Source organism: Mirounga leonina, unplaced genomic scaffold, assembly GCF_011800145.1.
Source record: "Mirounga leonina isolate KUSES-001 unplaced genomic scaffold, KU_Mleo_1.0 Mir_129, whole genome shotgun sequence".
Taxonomy (NCBI): domain Eukaryota; kingdom Metazoa; phylum Chordata; class Mammalia; order Carnivora; family Phocidae; genus Mirounga; species Mirounga leonina.
The window spans coordinates 60,156,994-60,176,111 of record NW_023270323.1 but is presented as its reverse complement, the minus strand read 5'-3'; the positions used below and the strand labels follow the sequence as shown (position 1 = coordinate 60,176,111).

The 19,118-nt window shown below is 35.0% G+C and overlaps 1 protein-coding gene across 4 annotated transcripts in view; it reads left to right on the top strand.

Moving 5' to 3' along the window:
- Nucleotides 1-19,118, top strand: part of TBC1D19 (TBC1 domain family member 19) — a 167,988-nt gene that overhangs the window by 66,473 nt on the left and 82,397 nt on the right. For all 4 annotated transcript variants that reach the window (XM_035005183.1, XM_035005184.1, XM_035005181.1 and 1 more), the window contains 3 exons: nucleotides 2,738-2,810; nucleotides 7,533-7,571; nucleotides 9,232-9,344. In XM_035005183.1, the coding sequence (XP_034861074.1) occupies nucleotides 2,738-2,810; nucleotides 7,533-7,571; nucleotides 9,232-9,344 (225 nt within the window). The remainder of the gene's footprint in view (nucleotides 1-2,737; nucleotides 2,811-7,532; nucleotides 7,572-9,231; nucleotides 9,345-19,118) is intronic.

Here is a 19,118-nt window from a genome sequence, read left to right as displayed (position 1 = left end):
AAATGATTAAGGTAATATCTTGCAGAAATAGGATGGGCCGGAAATCCAATTCGACTAGTGTTTTTATAAGAGAAGAGACACAGAAGAGAGACGAGGAGAGTTTCTTAAGACAGTGGAGGCAGAGATTGGAGTTAGGCATCTATAAGCCAAGGAACACCAAAGGTTGCCAGCAATACCAGAAGCTAAGAGAAAGGCTTGGAACAGATCTCCCCTAGAGTCTTCAGGGAGAGCATGGCCTTGTTAGCACCTTGATTCTAGCCTCTAGAACTGTGAGAATAAATTTCTGTTGTTTAAAGCCACCCAGTTAGTGGGACTTTTTTTTTTTTTATGGAAGCCTTAGGAAACTAAAACATAAAGCATATAGATGGTACTTGAAACTTAGTAAGCAGTATATAACTGTTAATCATTACTATTAAAAATCTAATCAATTAAAAAAATTAATTTTTAAGAAGTTATTTTTTAAAAAATGTTAGAAGTCCTGTTTGTAGTAGTTTATACAAAGTGTACAGAAGAAGTGGCAGATTCTTCTGCTGGAAGTGGTGGGAAGTCTTCTTAGAGGTACTGCCATTTGGACTAGTTTGAAGGAGTTTGCTAGGTAAAGAAGCAGGGAAAGGATACTGTATGAAAAGGTTTAGCATGTGTGTGAGTGGGACTAGGTATGTCTTCTGTCTGTCTGGGGGGACCTGGAGCTGATGTGGATTCATTCTTAGCTATTGAAGAACCAAAAGCCTGTGGCTAATTTTCAAAATACTTGTGGCTATACCCACTAAGAGTATGGTTAGTCCTTCTCTTCCTGCTGTGACGAGGGCTAGTTGTTCCTGCCTTCCTTGAGTCATGTGGCCTGGTGATACGATTCTGACTCCAGGATGCATGGTTTATTTGAGACCCTGGTCTGTGTGTATGAGTATTGAACTTGGTGAGGCTCACTGAGTCAAATGATCCTTTAATAGATGGCTTTCAAACGTAGTTTACAATGTTATGTAGACTTATCCATGTTAAAAAGACATTTTTTTAAATAAACTGAAGTTTATTAACTCTAAAGTGAAATTGTCAACTCATTCCTGTTTACTGTTTCAGTCATATAGAGGCAACAGGTTGGAAACTAGAGCTCAGCAGGGTGATTCAATATTTATGGAGCCCCTCTGCTATTTGTCACTCAGCACACTCTACTGGGCGTACAAATATTTGTAAGACACAGTCCTTACCTTCCAGGAGCTTCAGGTTAATGGGGAGATGGACAATAAAAAGATAATTTCAATATGATGTGATTCTATGCTTTGTAGAGGTTTATAAAAGGTAATACATATAGCATATAAAGTTGTTTCCATTAGCCCAGAATATCAACGAAGGCATCCCAGAAGGCCTAGTATCTTGGGTGAGTTTTGAAGGAAATCTGAGATTGGGGTGCAGGTCTACTGATATTGAATGAAAAATAGTACAGAGCAGTGAAATAGAAAATGAATGTTCAGAGTTCTGTTTCTGTGCCTTATCATGTCTTAGCATAAGTAAAATTCTCCACTGTGATTACAGAAGCTAATATTGACATGTTTATTGGATCTAGGTCCCTTCTGTAGTATGAAGGGACTTTTCCTCTTTAGTCATTAAAAATTGGAAAAATAATTGAAGTGCTTTTTAAAAGTATATGTAAAAACCAAGTTTAGTTAAAAATTGAAGTATAACATCAGTTATTTAAAATCAATACAAAAATGAAATGACTGTACATGTTAGGCTGGATAACTGTCTTATGAGGGGCAGAAATAAATCACTAAGTTAAATAATAATATAATTATGAAGGATTAAAACTAATTACATCTTTTTTTTTTTTTTTAAGATTTTATTTATTCATTCGACAGAGAGACACAGAGAGAGAGGGAACACAAGCGGGGAAGCGGGAGAGGGAGAAGCAGGCTTCCCACAGAGCAGGGAGCCCAATGTGGGGCTCTATCCCAGGACCCTGGGATCATGACCCGAGCCGAAGGCAGACGCTTAACCGACTGAGCCACTCAGGCGCCCCAAAACTAATTCCATCTTTTAAAGGAGAAGGAAGTTTGGTTTTAGCAATTAGAATAATAACAAAACACTGAGGCAAATATTAATAGAAATATTTAATTACTTAGGGAATAAAAATAATGTGAATATATGGGGTTGTTATATATTTAAAAAATAACAGACAAACATGATTACTTTCCCTAGACATTACTAGATAAGTGGAGGAAGTCTGGAGAATAAATCTAATTTGTTCTTAGTTTAGCAGAACACTTGAAAGTCTAATTTTACTTAAAAATTAATGTAAGTTGTTTTGGATATTTGCAGTGTTTAGTTGATTAAAAGCGAAGTGAAGTACAGTACCATAGAAAACAGGTAGAGAATCATATTGGGAATTTTAGACAATGAATTTAGAAGATAAAATTGTTGAGTTCTACACATACTATGTGGGTATGTTTCAGGAAAGATTTGAATGTTACTAGTTCTTTACTCAAAAGTATAATTATCATGTCTTACTTTACTTAGTTTACTTACTTTACTTACTATTACTTAAAAAAAGCAAAATTTGACTAACACATTACTCTTGAAAAGTTCAATAATATCATCTTCTTTTTAAGATATTTGAAGGAAGCAAAGATTCATTTTTCATTGTGATTTTTATTTAAGCTTACATTTGGAGGAGGCTGATTTTTTTTGATACTGTGTAGCAAAGCCTGAGATGTATGTTAATTCTATGTGTGTTATTTTTCAGAAAGAATTCTTTGTAGAACTCGGCTTAACTACAGGACAGCTGGGTATAGATGATTCTACACAAGTGCCTCCTGGTGAGTGTTTCTTCCATACAGCAGATAATTAATGATAAATGAGAGTGAGTTGAAAGCTCATCTTGTCATTTCCAAATTAATCTAGTAACTTTTTATGTCTGAAAACTAAGCATACTTTTTGATTACTCCTTGATTACTGTTAATTATTGAATAGAATTCTGTATGTTATAATTATCAGAATTCAACTAGATTTTGTCTTTTTATTTGAAGGTCTTTAATTTTGAAAAGTCATTTAACATACTTAAGTCATTTTGTTGGTAAAATTGTCACTGGCAGCACTCATATTTTCATTTACTGGCCATTACCATCTATTTTTATTACTGTTTGTATCACCAAGTTAATTATATACATATATTCTACCTTGTGTAAACGTAGGCTATAAAATTAGTGTCTTTTAAATCTTAACCAAACAGAACATTTCCCCAGCTTTTCTCTTTTTGTGCATAAATACAATGTGTTTTTCATAAAAGACCAGATTAGTATTTAGCTATAATAAACAAGAAGTAAAAATTGACTTAAAATATGGAGGCCTATATTGTAGTGGAATTGTTCTAGTCTTTCCTCCACCACTGGCTAGCTATGTGACTTGGACAAGTCACTTTACATTTCTGGACTTTTTTCTTTCTCTATAAAATAAGGAAGTTGGCTATTTCTTATTAATAATAATAGTAAATATAATAAAATCATTGAGTACATACTATATGTTACATGTGTATTATCTCATTTTAACCCCAGCAGCTCTAGGAGGTATGTACTATTACCATTTTTAAAACTTTATTAATGTATAATGCATATAGAAAAGTACAGGGGAGGCTGCCTGGCTAAATTGGTAGAGAGTGTGACTTCGATCTCTGGATTGTGAGTTTGAGCCCCAAGTTGGGTGTAGAGATTATATTTTTTTAAAAAAGGAAAAATACATATATCCTAAGAGAATGGCTCATTGAATTTTTATGAATTGGACACACCTATTAAAATACCATCCAGATCAATAAACTGAAGGCCCCTTCTACCCTCTTTCAATCTTTATTTCCTTTGTCAAAGATAACCACTATTCTGATTTCTAGCGGTATAAATTTTGCCAGTTCTTGAACTTCATATGAATGGAAGCATATAGTATGTACCCTTTGATGTTTGACTTCTTTTATTCCACATTATGTTTCTGAGATTCAGCCGTATTGTATGTATTTGTGGGCAATTTTTTTGCATTATAATGTTCTACTGTATTGATATACCACACATTTATTTATTCATTCTGCTGTTGATGAGTATTTGGGAAGTTTCAAGTTTGGGGTATGACAAATAAGGCTGCTATGAACATCCTAGTATGTTTCTTTTGGTGAGCGTATGTATACTCCACTGTTGAGTATACCCCTGGGAAGACAATTTCTCTCTCCTGGGGTTTGCATAAGTTCGGCTTTAGTAGATAATTTCCAAAGAAAAAACCGTAGTACCAGTTTACACTTCCACCAACAAGGTATGAGAGTAGAAGTTGTCCTATATGTTTGCTAATGCTTGATGTATGCCATCTTCTTTGTAGTCATTCTGGTGGCATATAGTTACACTACATTGTGGCTTTAATTTTCTAGTGTCATGTGAGATATAAGTATTACTACCATTTTAAAGTTGAAGAAGTGGAGATGTTAAGTAACTTGCCCAAGGTCACAAAGCTAGTAAGTGCTAGAACCAAGATTCAAAACTAAACAGTCTGCCTCCAAAGTCTGCCATTATATGCTGCCTCCCCTCCTAGCCCCTTTAATAGTCCTTTTTTATTTTATAAGAAGATATCAGATATCTTACAGAAGAAGATACTGCTATGGTTTAGATGTTTTTGTCCTGAACTATTTTGAAGTTCTAATCCCCTAGGTGATGGTATTAGGTGGAGCCTCAGGAAAGTGATTAGGTCAGGAGGGTGGTGCACTCACGCATAAGATCAGCGCCCTTGTGAAAGAGCTCTCTAGCTCCTTCCACCATGTGAGGACACAGAGAAGAGGCAGGAGTCTGCAAACCAGAAGAGGGCATTCACCAGAGCCCAACCAAACTGGCGCCCTGATCTTAGACTTCCAGTCCCCAGAACTGTAAGAAATAAATTTCTGTTGTTTATAACCCAGTCTGTGGGTGTTTTATTATCGTAATCTGAACAGACTAAGACAGATATCTTCTATTTCTGTTCATGGCCAGTGATAGCCATATATATAACAAAAGGAAAAGAAAATAATAATAATACAACCTTGAATGATATTTATGTTTTTCATTTTTGAAATAACCCATGAGAATTGCTTAATATTATTCTAAATCCTATAGTAGCTATGCTTTAGAAAGCCTAATTGTTTTCTTAAACTGGAGTATAGTTCTTTCTTCTTTGATTCACTTGTGACACAACAAATGTGAGACCCTGCAAAGGGCCAGAGACTAGTGAACACAAAGATATGACATAATCTTTACTCTTGGTGAAGATATAATGGAAAGTAAGATTCAGATAAGAATCAGTGTAGTATTTGCTATTATTACATACAAGGCATACAAGGGACAGTTGGAGCAGAGGAAGGAACACTACATCTGCTAGAGGAGGCTGATAGTCTCTTTAGTTGATGCAGTTGTTTTTATTCTCTACTCCTCAAAGCAGGACTGCTAGAAATTGGGAGGAGGGAATCAAGTGCCAAGATGGTCACCAGGTTGCCAGGGGACCCAGGCTCTACTTACCCAGACAGTCACATGTAAGTTCATGGCCCTTAACACATGGTTATCCCATTCATTAGAAAAGGCAAACTAATCACTGTTGTAGAATCTAACAAATCCAATTAATAGTTCCTCCTTTCTCAGCTGGTGGGAAGAAAGAGGAAGAAAGGAAATTGAAAAAATGATTTTCTCTGGGATGGGGAGAAGAGCTACAATCTTTCCCTCTCATAGTTTCATAATCTTTTTTTTTTTTGCTCTAATTTTTGAATAACATTTATAGTAGTATAATGTGCATACTGAAAAGGACACAAATCCTAAGTATACAGATCAGTGAATTTTTATGAAGTGAAAACACTTGTGAACCCTCTGACTAGATCAAGAAATAGAGTATTACCAGCATCTCAGAAGCCTCCAAGTACAATTCTAGACTCTACCACCTCCATGGGTAACACCTATACTGACTTCTAACACCATAGGTTAGTTTTGCCTATTTTTTACTTTATAGATATGGGATCATACAGTTGATGATTTCTACTATTGATGGTCATTTGAGTTGTTCCCACTATTTGGTTATTACCAGTAATGCTGCCATGATATTCTAGTATATGTCCCCTGGGGCACATATGCATGCATTAAGGTATATACCTGAGAGTAAATTGCTAATTGTCCTAGGATGTGCATACATTCAGTGTTAGTAGGTGCTGCCAGTTTTCCAAGTGGCTGCACTATTTACATTCCCACCACCTTCGTCTGAAAAGTTCATTTGCTTCATTTCCTTTGAATGTAGAATTGCCCGTTTTTTATTTTACCATTACAATGGGTGTGTATTTCATAATGGTTTTAATTGCATTTCTCTGATGACTAATGTGGTTGAGCCTCTTTCCATAACTTTACTGGTCCTTTGGGTCTCCTCTTTTGTAAAGAACCTGTTCACATGTTTTGCCTATTGTGTCAGATAGTTGTCTGTCTTTTCCAGGAGTTCTTTACAGGTTCTAGATACAAGTCCTTTGCCAGGTATATGTATTGCAGATATATTCTCCCACTCTGCGACTTACCTTTTCACTCTCCATGGTGTCTTTTGATGAATAGAAGTTTTTTCTTTTTTTAATGTGATTTAGTTTATCGAGTCTTTTCCCAGTATGATTGGTACTTTAAAAGTAAATCTTTGGGATGCCTAGGTGGCTCAATCAGTTAAGCACCTGACTCTTGATTTTGGCTCAGGTCATGATCTCCAGGGTCATGGGATCCAGCCCCACGTTGGCCTCCGCACTCAGTATGGAGTCTGTTTGAGATTTTCTCTCTCCCTCTCCTTCTCCCTCTGTCCCTCCTCCTGCTCTCTTGCGCTCACGTGCTCTCTCTTTCTCTCTCTCAAAATGAATAAATAAATAAAATCTTTTTTTAAAAAAAGTAAATCTTTCTTTCTCCCATATAATCTTTTAAAATGGCATTTGTATAGTGGAATTTTACCTATAATAGCATTAAGGCTTTTTTCAGCTATGCTTTCATAGCAGATTAGAGAGCAGAAGTAGGGTTTTGCAAATGAAGCTGTCAAGATGAGTAGACATTTTTCTGTTGTGAAAAGATATTCTGTTTTATTTTTTATTTTTTATTTTTTTAAATTTATTTATTTGAGAGAGAGAGAATGAGACACAGAGAGCATGAGAGGGAGGAGGGTCAGAGGGAGAAGCAGACTCCCCGCCGAGCAGGGAGCCCGATGCGGGACTCGATCCAGGGACTCCGGGATCATGACCTGAGCTGAAGGCAGTCGCTTAACCAACTGAGCCACCCAGGCGCCCTTCTGTTTTATTTTAACAAAGGAAAATTATCAGTTTTTTCTTCTGATTAAATGTACTTATTTTTAATTTCCATAAACTTTAAACAACTTAGAAAAAAGATTTTTCTACATATAAAGATACATATTCTTGTAGTTCTCTATAGAGCCAATCAGCTTTAAAACAGTATCAATAGCAGAAAAAATATACCTAATATTGTTCTAAATGTGGTTGATCATATTTGTGTCTAATAATTTTATTTTATCATTTTTAGAACTTTTTGAAAATGAGCATGTACGTATTGGGCAAAAAGGTAAGCTTTTGATTATACTTATACTTTCTGAAAATGAAACAGTCTGAAGTAAATGTCTGCATTCTATACCTCCAACTGAAATTCAGTCTCTAAAAAGTTAAAAATCTAAAAAAGAGTAATATTTAGTTGTGTAGTTAATATAATGGGAATCTTTATAAAGAGGAGAAATGCATCATTTTGGCTTCATCAATAAATGTTAGATAAAGAAGCACACAGATGGTTCACTAAAAAGGAAATAATAAATGCAGACACACATTCTTCAAGAATGTTAGCTTACTCCATTCAGCAATAGAATTTCATTTTAAAATCAAAGAGGCAGGCTCTCTCTTTGATGCACCGACACACTTTTCATTAGTGTTAATGGGAATATGCCCTTGCATCAGGAGAAACTATAACTTTCATGCTTCTCGATGACTGTTCACAATGGTAAGACTTAATAGCCAAAGCGGCTCTTAGTGTTCCGGGGAATAGTTTTCCCCTACCTTTTGAAGATTCTTTTCCTTGTTTTGTCTTTGAAATACGAAGTGCAGGTAAGTCTTTGGATCACAAAGTACCTTCTATGGCAATTGTACTGCCATGTTCTCAACTCCCTAGTTCAGTTTTTCAAGAACATGTTTATTCAAGACTTCATCATTTTTCCCTCATATGTTTGACATTTGCATTAAACACAATTGCAAATTAAAGGAAATGTCTCATCTCTTTTTATTTTATATGATCCCTTTATTTCTTTAGGTTATGTCATTTTCATTTAGTATAAGCTTTTATTTTTCCCTTTTAAGAAGAAAATAATAAGAAAACTTATGTTAGATAAATACCAGCAGTTGTCTGGTATATCTTTTTTTGCTTGTTTTGTTTTGTTTTGTTTGTTTGTTTGGGGAGAGCCTTTATTTCCAGACTTAATAGTTGGTATTTTCATTAAAGAAAATAAAAATGAAAATGAAAGCAAAAGGATAATATATTAATTTTGTGAACTTGGCTGCTTACAAATAGTTTTTGGCCTTCTTAAAGGTTATTAGATCTTTTATTTTTTACCTCTTTTTAAAAAAAAATCTTTTCTGTTGATTTTGGCAGATAGCTTGGAAGTCATCTAATAAATTAGATATCTTACATCCTTCATAATTCCTTTTTTCTTTTTTTTTATATTATGTTCAATTAGCCACCATATGATACATCATTAGTTTTTGATGTAGTGTTCAACGATTCATTAGTTGCATATGACACCCAGGGCACATCACCTTTATAATTCTTAACCATAATACTTCAAATACCATACTACTTCCAAATACTAGAACATTCATGACTTAGAGAATATGCATAAGAAATTTGAGTTATTTGTAAATATGACTTTACTTGATCATGGAACCCAAAGATTATATATATATATGTGCAGCTATAGTTAAAGCAAAGTGATTTCCAGATACTTACATTAAAAACTTTTACCAGATTAGGTAGAAGGTGGGGGAATTTAAGGCTTGACACGTATAGGGCTGTAAACAGGGCCACATCAAAATTCAGAAAGTAGAAGAAGGTTGTCCAGACGTGATGTAATGTTAGATATAAGATGAAATGTTAGCTTCCCCAAAGATATTTTAATTAAGGATTTCAGTGTTATTTCTTACATTATGAATTTTCTAATGAGATCTTTCTACACTTCTGACAGTTCTAGCAGAACAAGATGGTGCAGCTGCTCAACAGTATATCCGACAAGGAAGCCCCACGGCATTGAGAGCAGACTTATGGGCTCTCATTTTGAATATTTCCAGTCAACCGGAGGTAAGAAGGAGAAAAGATGGGCCAGATTTGAGCTATTAATATTTATTCTTCAACGACCAGTTACTCAAAATAGAAATACTTTTGTTTCTTTTTTTCTCTACTTTGGTTTCTTAGTCTAATGTATTTACCCCCTTTTTTATTTTCAAAGTCACTATAGTTTTGAGTTCCAAGACAAGATTAACAGAATTTAATCACTGTGTGCTTAACATAGAAGTTTTTGTTATTGATAATTAGTTGGTTACTTTAAACTTACAGGTGCAAAAAGCCGTAAATAAAATTGTAAGAAATGGAGTCCGCCAGTGGAGGTCAGTGAAGACATCTGGTAGAACTGTTTGTTAGAATAGGGAGAAATAAAGAAGGACCACCCCACCCAGTATATGTGAATGAGCCCTTGCTCCCTATAGTTACTTTTGAAACATGCACTATTTTTATGGTTCTAAAAATTGACATATTATATGGAAATATTATTTTTCTAAGTATAGGAACATTTTATTTTAGGAAATATAATGAATATGAAGAGAAATCACCAACAGACAGGTAATAGATTCAATAAAGAAAAATGATATAAGACATTGATTCCTTTTGAAAAAAAACTTTTACTTTTTTTGCTTTAAGCCCATTGATCATATAATCCATCCACTTAAAGATTTTAATAAATAGCAAACTGATACTTCCCTAGCCTAGTCCTTGAAAGCATGGGTGTTGGAATCATATGGACCTGGTTTCAACTCCTAGCTTTCTCAACTTATTTGAAATGAGTCATTGAGCAAGTTAAATTTCTTGAAACCTCAATTTACCCATTCTTAAATATAGGTAATAATATTTATATCATAGAGTGGTTGTGATTAAATGAAATGATGTATGTTAGTCTTCTACCATAGTGCCTGACACAAATGGTCACCGTTAATGGTAGTAATAAAATAATACTTACATGTTGCATTTATTATGTTACAACTTAATTATAATTTATAATAATGCAGTTTTTAAGAAAATTAAATATTATAATAAAAACTACACCTCTAACCTTTGCAAATTATATACTTATGTGCTTGTGTATATATGTATGTTTTAAATCTCTGTGATCAGCACTGTTAAAAATCACTTCCTTTTTGAAAGAATAAACATTATGATTTATTTCAGAGAAGTTTTAGACCAACTGATATTGCTGATTTTTTTTTTTTTTTAGAGATTTTATTTATTTACTTGACAGAGAGAGAGAAAGCAAGAGAGGGAACAGAAGCAGGGGGAGCAGGAGAGGGAGAAGCAGACTTCCGGCTGAGCAGGGAGCCCGATGCAGGGCTTGATCCCAGGACCCCGGGATCATGACCTGAGCAGAAGGCAGATGCTTAAGGACTGAGCCACCCGGGCGCCCCAGATATTGCTGATCTTTTGTGGTGACACTAGAAGTAACAGTTTACAGAAGAGATGTTGAGTGTATATTGGGCATTTTTTGTGAGTGTATCAACTCTTGGAGAAGAGATGGTAACTCTTGTTCTGATCTAACCGTGTAGATGACCTACCAAGTTCACTAACCAGGCGCTAGATTAACAAAATCTGTCTCTCCAGAGGAATTAACTGCTGCTATTTTAGGAACAAACTTAGAATTTTTCCAGAAGTATCACCCTAGAATCAAAGTAGTAATCCCAGATAGTGATTGTTTATTATAATGTACAAAGGCAGTTTTTACACTTGAATTTTGGAGCTAATAGTCATCTTAATTTTTAAATGCAAAATGGCAAGTTTGTAAATAGAAATTAATATTATCAGAAAAGCAGTTTTGATTTTATTGAAGCAAACACCTTCCATCGCTTACACTTATTTTCAGCTGTAAAAGTATGACCTCAACAAACTGGAACAAACAGTTCCAAATAATTGTTATAGGTAGTACATTAGAGGGAAGGGGGGGGGGGAAAGAAAGGGGGAATGGTTGCTTCTTATCAAGAATACTTCATCAGAACTTTTTGTTCAATTACTTTTCAGTCACTTAAAATAAACTACACATAGCATCATAATTAAGGAGTTAGAGAGATTAAGTGGAATATTTCACATTTCACACCCATAGGATATTTTTAAAAATCTTACCTCAACAGAAAGACTGGATATAATGCTTTAAGTTCCTAGTAATTAATTTATTTCACTAGAACATTACTAACTTTGATTTTTTTCTCTTACTAAGAAAATAAGTGATAAGTTTAAAAGGATTGCCTTTATATATTTTCTTTTTTGCAAATCTCTAGGTGTATATAAAAATATACATATTTAGTAAACATTATTCAGATTTTAAACATTTTTGCTTAATTTCAGTTTGCTAATTAAAGAATACAAAAAATTTCTCTATACTTTGCTCTAGGTACTCCCTTACTGATAAAATCGCCAGGACTAGTATTAATATTTAACATTTCCTTTAGTGAGTTCATAAGGTTCCCCACAACCTTACGCGGGTCCACAACAACTCCTGACCTTCCTAGGTTTTCGTGGTCAGCTCGTTAGTCTTCACAGTGTCTGTTTTTGACCTTCACTCGCCTCAGCACTTCTTTGCGGAGTCTTAGTGAAACACCTCACCTTCTCCTACCCAGAGAAAACAGAAATCATCCTAAGAAACTCATTCAGATTCCTTCTACCAAACCTGTAAACTTAACTGCATCAGCACCTGTTCTTGCCTCCTCTACTTTTGTAGCTAAACCTTCTGAAAGAAAAGTCTATGGTGGCAGCATCTACTTCCTTAAAATCATTAATCACTCAGTCTACTATAGTCTGGGTGTACACCCCACTGCAGGACTATAACTGCCCTAGCTAAAGTCACCAAGGAACAGTGGACACATTTTAGTCCTTGCGTCTGCTGCGTTTGATACTCTTGCCTACTCCACCCTTGAAATATTGGTCTTTAGTTTGCCCTAGTTTCTTAGTTCTTCATTCTCTTGTTCTCCTTTTTCTGTGTGTGTCCATTTGGGTTCCTTTTTTAGACCTTAAGGGCTTGTATTTCTAAGAATGCCATTTTGATCCTCTTTTCATTCTGTACATGTTTCCTGGACTGTCTCATCCATAAGTCACTTACTCCCTAATGGCTTTGACTCTGGGTTCAACCAAGCTCTCTCTTAAGCCTAAAACTTTTATTTCCAGTTGTCTACAGAACTCCAATATGTGGGGGTCCCTGGGTGGCTCAGTCAGTTAAGTGTCTGCCTTCGGCTCAGGTCCCAATCTCAGGGTCCTGGGGTGGAGCCCCGCATTAGGCTCCCCGCTCAGTGGGGAGTTTGCTTGCCCCTCTTCCTCTGCCCTTCCCCCTGGCTCATGCTCTCTCTCTTTCAAATAAATAAGCAAAATCTTAAAAAAAAAAAGAACCCCAATATGTGTTCTGAAAGTATGCCAGACTCATGATGTCTAAAAGAAAAGGCATAATCTTTACCTCGATGTGTTTGTGGTCCTCCAAGAGATGCTCTATTGTCTCTCTGCACCACGCAGTTCTCTTCCTGAAAAAAACCTTCTCAGACTTTTGTCTGCGTGGAGACTCCTACTCATCTTTCTCAAACACAGCGTATTCCATCACCTTTTCTGAGAAGCTTTTCTAACATTCTCTCCCCTATCTTGTCTTCTCCCAGCTCCGTCACCGTTACAGCTAGATACTTCCTTCTCTTTTTCTCCCTTCATAACCAGGGCAGGAGCAAAGGCCTAAAGACAGAGAAAAATGTACCATACTTCTTACTTTATTTGGCTGCCACTTTTTCTTTGTTGAGTGCCTGAGGACAGAGATTTTTTCCCTCTTCACCATCTGTGAATGTCAGTATCTTGCATAGTGTCTAGATGTTTAATAAACTGTAAAATGTTATGAATGTTCTTTGAGGTCTTTCATTTCCTGAGAGTACATTTCCTTTTTTTCTTTAGTTAAAGTAGTGTAAGTCTGCATAAAATACCAAACAAATATATGTACTAAACTTTAAATATTCTCTGATACTAAAAATTTGGGCTACTTTGTTTTTCAGAGATTGCTTTTTATAATTATAATTTATTACTCTTAAATATCTATATTACTGGAGCTTATACAAAATATTCTTTAAGAATATCCTGTTATATTATTGGTAATCATTGCATTTTATAAATACTTATGTATTTTATAGAATAAAATTAAGCTATTAATATAAAAATCATCCCTTATCACTATAACATTGTTATAATTTCAACTCTCCTATCCATGTTTTTCTTTCATTTTATATGGATAAATTACACTAAAAGTTATTGAAACCAAACACCATAGACTGGAATTGGGAAGACTCGTTCAGCCAATAGCCAGTTCTATAATGTTAGCTAAGGCAGTTAACTTGACCAGATCTCATTTTCTTAATGTGCAAATAAGGCAAATAGACTAGATATTTCAAAGGTCCCTTATAGGTCTCAAATTGTCTGATATGCTTTTTTTTCTAGAATTAAGAGATTTTTGTTGGTAGCACTGTTAGATGTCAAGAGTTATAGATGTTCAGTTATTCACAGCATTTTGAAGACGTATTTCTTTATGGAAGCATACTGCACTACAATTAGAATTTTAATGACTTGCTTTTAATAAAATATTTATTAGCTTTCTAGCATTGGTCATGAAGGATGTTTATTAATTTACAATAAAAAGCATTACAAATGCAATTACAAATTACTATTTAGAATAGCAATTAAAATGAAATTCCCTGTGGGAGGTGCCTGGTTGGCTCAGTTGCTAAGCATCTGCCTTCGGCTCAAGTCATGATCCCAGGGTCCTGGGATCTAGGCCCACATCAGGCTCCCTGCTCCATGGGAAGCCTGCTTCTCCCGGTCCCACTCACCCCTGCTTGTGTTCCCTCTCTCACTATGTCTCTCTCTGTCAAATAAATAAAATCTTCAAAAAAAAAAAAGAATTCCCACAGGGAATTTCTGAATTATAGGCAATAATATAGATGTGAATACATGTTTGCAGCATATATTACCTAAAGAAATATTTTCTTTGATTTAACTTCACTTTTTTATGTTAATATAAACCCAACATTTTTTTTTTTTTTAAGATTTTATTTATTTGACAGAGATAGCGAGAGCAGGCACACAAGCAGGGGGAGTGGGAGAGGGAGAAGCAGGCTTCCCGCCGAGCAGGGAGCCCAATGCGGGACTTGATCCCGGCACCCCAGGATCATGACCTGAGCCGAAGGCAGACGCTTAATGACTGAGCCCCCCAGGTGCCCTAAACCCAACATTTTAAAATAGCAAATTAAATAAATAATAAATTGAAATCACTCAGGGTGCCTGGGTGGCCCAGTCGATTAAGCATCCAACTCTCGGTTTCAGCTCAGGTCAGGATCTCAGGGTTGTGAAATCAAGCGCTGCGTGGGGCTCTGCACTCCATAGGGAGTCTGCTTGAGATCCTCTCCCTCTGCCCCTTCCCTACTCATGCATGTGCATACTCTCTCTAAGACAAGTAAACAAATCTTTAAAAAATATAAAAATAAATTAAAATCACTCAAATCACTCAAACTAAAATGATTAAGACTTGATTTTTTTAGAGCAATTTTAGGTTTATAGCAAAACTGATAGGAAGGTGCAGAGATCTCTCATATACCTGCTGTGCCCCACACATGGATTATCTCCCCAGCTGTCAACGTCCCCCGCCAGAGTGGTACATTTGCTACAATTGATGAACTTTTATGTTGACATATCATAATCACCCAAAATCCAGTGTTCACCTTAGGGTTCGTCTTGGTGTTGTACATTCTAAGGGTTTGGACAAATGTATAATGACAGGTATCTATCCTTATAGTATCATACAGAAGATTTTCACTGCCCTAAAATTCCTCTGTGCTCCACCTATTCATCTCTTCCCCTCCAACATGCTAGCAATTACTGATCTTTTTACTGTCTACATAATTATGCCTTTTCCAGAGTGTCACATAGTTGGAATCATATATTATGCAGCCTTTTCAGATTGACTTCTTTCACATAGTAATATGCATTTAAAGTTCCTCCATGTCTTTTCATGACTTGATGGTTCATTTCTTTTTAGTGCTGAATAATATTCCACTGTCTGGATATACCACAGTTTATCCATTAACCTGCTGAAGGACAACTTTTGGCAACTATGAATAAAGCTGCTATAAACATGAGTGTGCAAGTTTTTATGTGGACATAAATTTTCAACTCCTTTGGGTAAATACCAAGGAGCAAGATTGCTGGATTTTATGGTAACAGAATGTTTAGTCTTGTAAGAAACCACTAAATTGTCTTCCAAAGGGACTCTACCATTCTGCACTGCAACCAGCAATAGACACGAGTTCCTTTTGCTCCACCTCCACCAGCATTTAGTATTGTCAGTGATCCAGGTTTGGGCCGTTCTAGTAGGTGTGTAGTGGTATTTTGTTGTTTTAATTTGCATTTCCCTGATGACATATGATGTGGAGCGTCTTTTCATATGCTCGTTTGACATCTGTACATCTTCTTTGTTGAGGTGTCTGTAAAGGTCTGTTAAGCTCTTTAGCCCATTTTTTAATTGAGTTGTTTGTTTTCTTATTGTTGAGTTTTAAGAGTTCTTTGTATATTTTGGATAACAGTTCTTTATCTGATGTATCTTTTACAAATATTTTCTCCTGGTCTGTGGCTTGTTTTCTCATTCTCTTGACGTTGTCTTTTGCAGAGCACAAGTGTTTAATTTTAATGCAGCAAGCTTATCCATTATTTCTTTTTATGAATCATGTCTTTAGTATTATATCTACAAAGGCATCACCACATCTAAGGTCATCTCAGTTTTCTCCTGTTATCTCCTATGAGTTTTATAGTTTTGCACTTTACACTTAGGTCTGTAATCCATTTTGAGTTAATTTTTATGAAGGGTGTGAAGTCTGTATCTAGATTAATTTTTTTGTATGTGGATGTCTACTTACTCCATCATTTTTTGTAAAGATTGTTTTCTGGTTTTTTTACTCCCTCATATTTCCTTTGCTCTTTTTATCAAAGATCAGCTGACTATATTTATGTGGGTCTATTTCTGAGATCTGTATTTTGTCCCATTGATTTATTGGTCTGTTCTTTTGCCAGTACCACACTGCCTTGATTACTATAGTTTTATAGTAGGTCTTGAAGTTCAGTAATATCAGCCCTCCAATTTTGGTCTTCTTCAATATTGTATTAGTTATTCAGGGTCTTTTACCTCTTTATATAAACTTTAAAATCTCCTCCTTCTCCTTCAATATTGTGTTGGCTATTTTGGGTTTTACCTCTTGATACAGACTTTAGAATCAGTTTATCAATATTCACAAAATAATTGTCTGGGATTTTGATTGGGATTGCATTGAATCTATAAATCAAGTTAGGAAGAATGCACGTCTTGAATCTTGACAATACTGAACATGGAATATCTCTCCACTTACTCAGTTTTTCTTTGATTTCATTCATCAGAATTTTGTGGTTTTGCTCATATAGATCTTATACATATTTTGTTAGATTTTTACCTAAGTTGAAATTATTCTTTGGGGGGCTAATGTATATGATATTGTGTTTTTAATTTCAAATTCCCCTTGTACATTTCTTGTATATATGAAAGTGATTGGCTTTTGTATATTAACATTTTAATCTTGCAACCTTGCTATAATTGCTTATTAGATCCAGGAGGTTTTTTTGTCAAATCTTTTGGATTTTCAACATAGACAGTCATATCATTTGCAAACAAAGACAGTTTTATTTCTTCATTGTCAATCTGTGTACCTTTTATTTCCTTTTCTTGTCTTACTGCACTAGCTAGAACTTCCATCATGATATTGAAAATGGTGGTGAGAGGCAACACCCTTGCCTTGCCCTTAATTTTAGGGGGAAAACTTTGAGTTTCTCAGCATAAGGATTAACATTAGCTGTAAGTTTTTTGTAGATATTCTTGTTGAGGAAGTTGAGGAAGTTCCCCCTCTAATTCTAATTTATGAGAGTTTTTATTATAAATGGGTGTTGGATTTTATCAAATGCTTTCCTTTATCTATTGATTTAATCCTGTTTTTTTTTCTTTTTAACCCATTGATGTGACAGATTACATTAATTGATTTTCGAATGTTGAACCAGCTTTAAAGACCTGTGGTAAATCCCATGTGGTCACGGTGTACGATTCTTTCTATATGTTATTGGATTCAGTTTTGCTAATATTTTGTTGAGGATTTTTTTTTTTTTTTTTTTTTTTTTTGTCTCCATGAGTGATATTGGTCTGTATTTTTCTTTTCTTGTGTTATTTTTGTCTGTCTTTGGTATTAGGGTAATGTTGACCTTGTAGAATGAGTTAAGAAGTATTCCCCCGCTTCTGTTTTCTGACAGAGATTGTAGAGGATTGGTAGAATTTCTTTCTTAAACGTTTGGTAGTGAACCCCTCTGGGCTTAGTACTGTCTGTTTTGGAAGGTTATCCATTATTGAATCAATTACTTTAACAGTTATAGGCCTATTCAGGTTGTCAGTTTCTTTTTGTGTGAATTTTGGCAAGTTGTGTTGTTCATATAATTGGTCCATGTCACCTAGGTTATCAAATTTGTGGGTATACAGTTTTTATAGTATTCCTTTATTATCCTTTTAATGTTCACAGGATCTGTAGTGACGTCCTCACATGCATTTCTAATATTAGTGGTTTGTGTCATCTTTTTTCCTTAGTTAGCCTGGCTAGAGGTTCATCAGCTTTATTGATCTTTTCAAAGAACCAGCTTTTTTTTTTTAAAGATTTTATTTAGAGAGAGAGAGAGCACGTGCATGCACACATGTGAGAGGGGGAGGGGTAGAAGGGAAGGGAGGGAGAATCTCAAGCAGACTCCCCACTGAGTGCAGAGCCCAACATGGGGCTCGATCCCATGACTGTGAGATCATGACCTGAGCTGAAACCAAGAGTTGGATACTTAGCTGCCTGAGCCACCCAGGTGCCCCAGAACCAGTTTGGTTTTGACGATTTTTCTCTACTGATTTTCTGTTTTCAGTTTCATTTATTTCTGCTCTAAATATTATGATTACTTTTTTCTGCTTACTTTGGATTTAATTTGCTTTTCTTTTTCTAGTTTCCTAAGGTAGAAACTTAGATTATTGATTTTAGATTTTTGTTTTCTAATATATTCATTCAATGCTTTTATAAATTTATCTTTAAGCACTACTTTCAGTGCATCCCACAAATTTTCATAAGTTGTTTTCATTTTCGTTTAGTTCAAAATATTTTAAATTTATCTTGAGAGTTCTTATTTGACCCATGTGAATGTTGTTTAATGTTCAAGTATTCAATCATTGTCCAGTTATCTTTCTGTTACTGGTTTCTAGTTTAATTCCATTGTGATCTGAGAGCAGATGTTGTGTGATTTTCATTCTTTTAAATTTGTTTAGGATGTTTTATGACCCATAATTGGTCTGTCTTGGTGAATGTTCCATGTGAGCTTGAGAAGCATGTATATTCTGCTATTGTTGGATGAAGTAATGTATAGATGTCCATTATATCCAGTTAATGGTGTTGTGTTCAACTTTATCCTTTACTGATTTTCTACCCGCTGTATCAGTCCATTTCTGATAGAGAAGTAATAAAGTTTTATTTCAATTGGAAATGTATGGTTTATTTAATAAATAATGCTGATAATTAACCATCTTCCTAAAAGAAAACAGACCTTTTGCTTATGACATATAAAAATAAGCTTCAGGTAGATTATAAGTATTTAAATAAAAAATATCAATTTTAGAAAAAAATAGAAAAATATTTGTATAAACATGTGGTAGGATGGCCTTACCTAAGGCAAGCAAGAAAACCCAAAGCCGTAAGGAATTTTTATTTT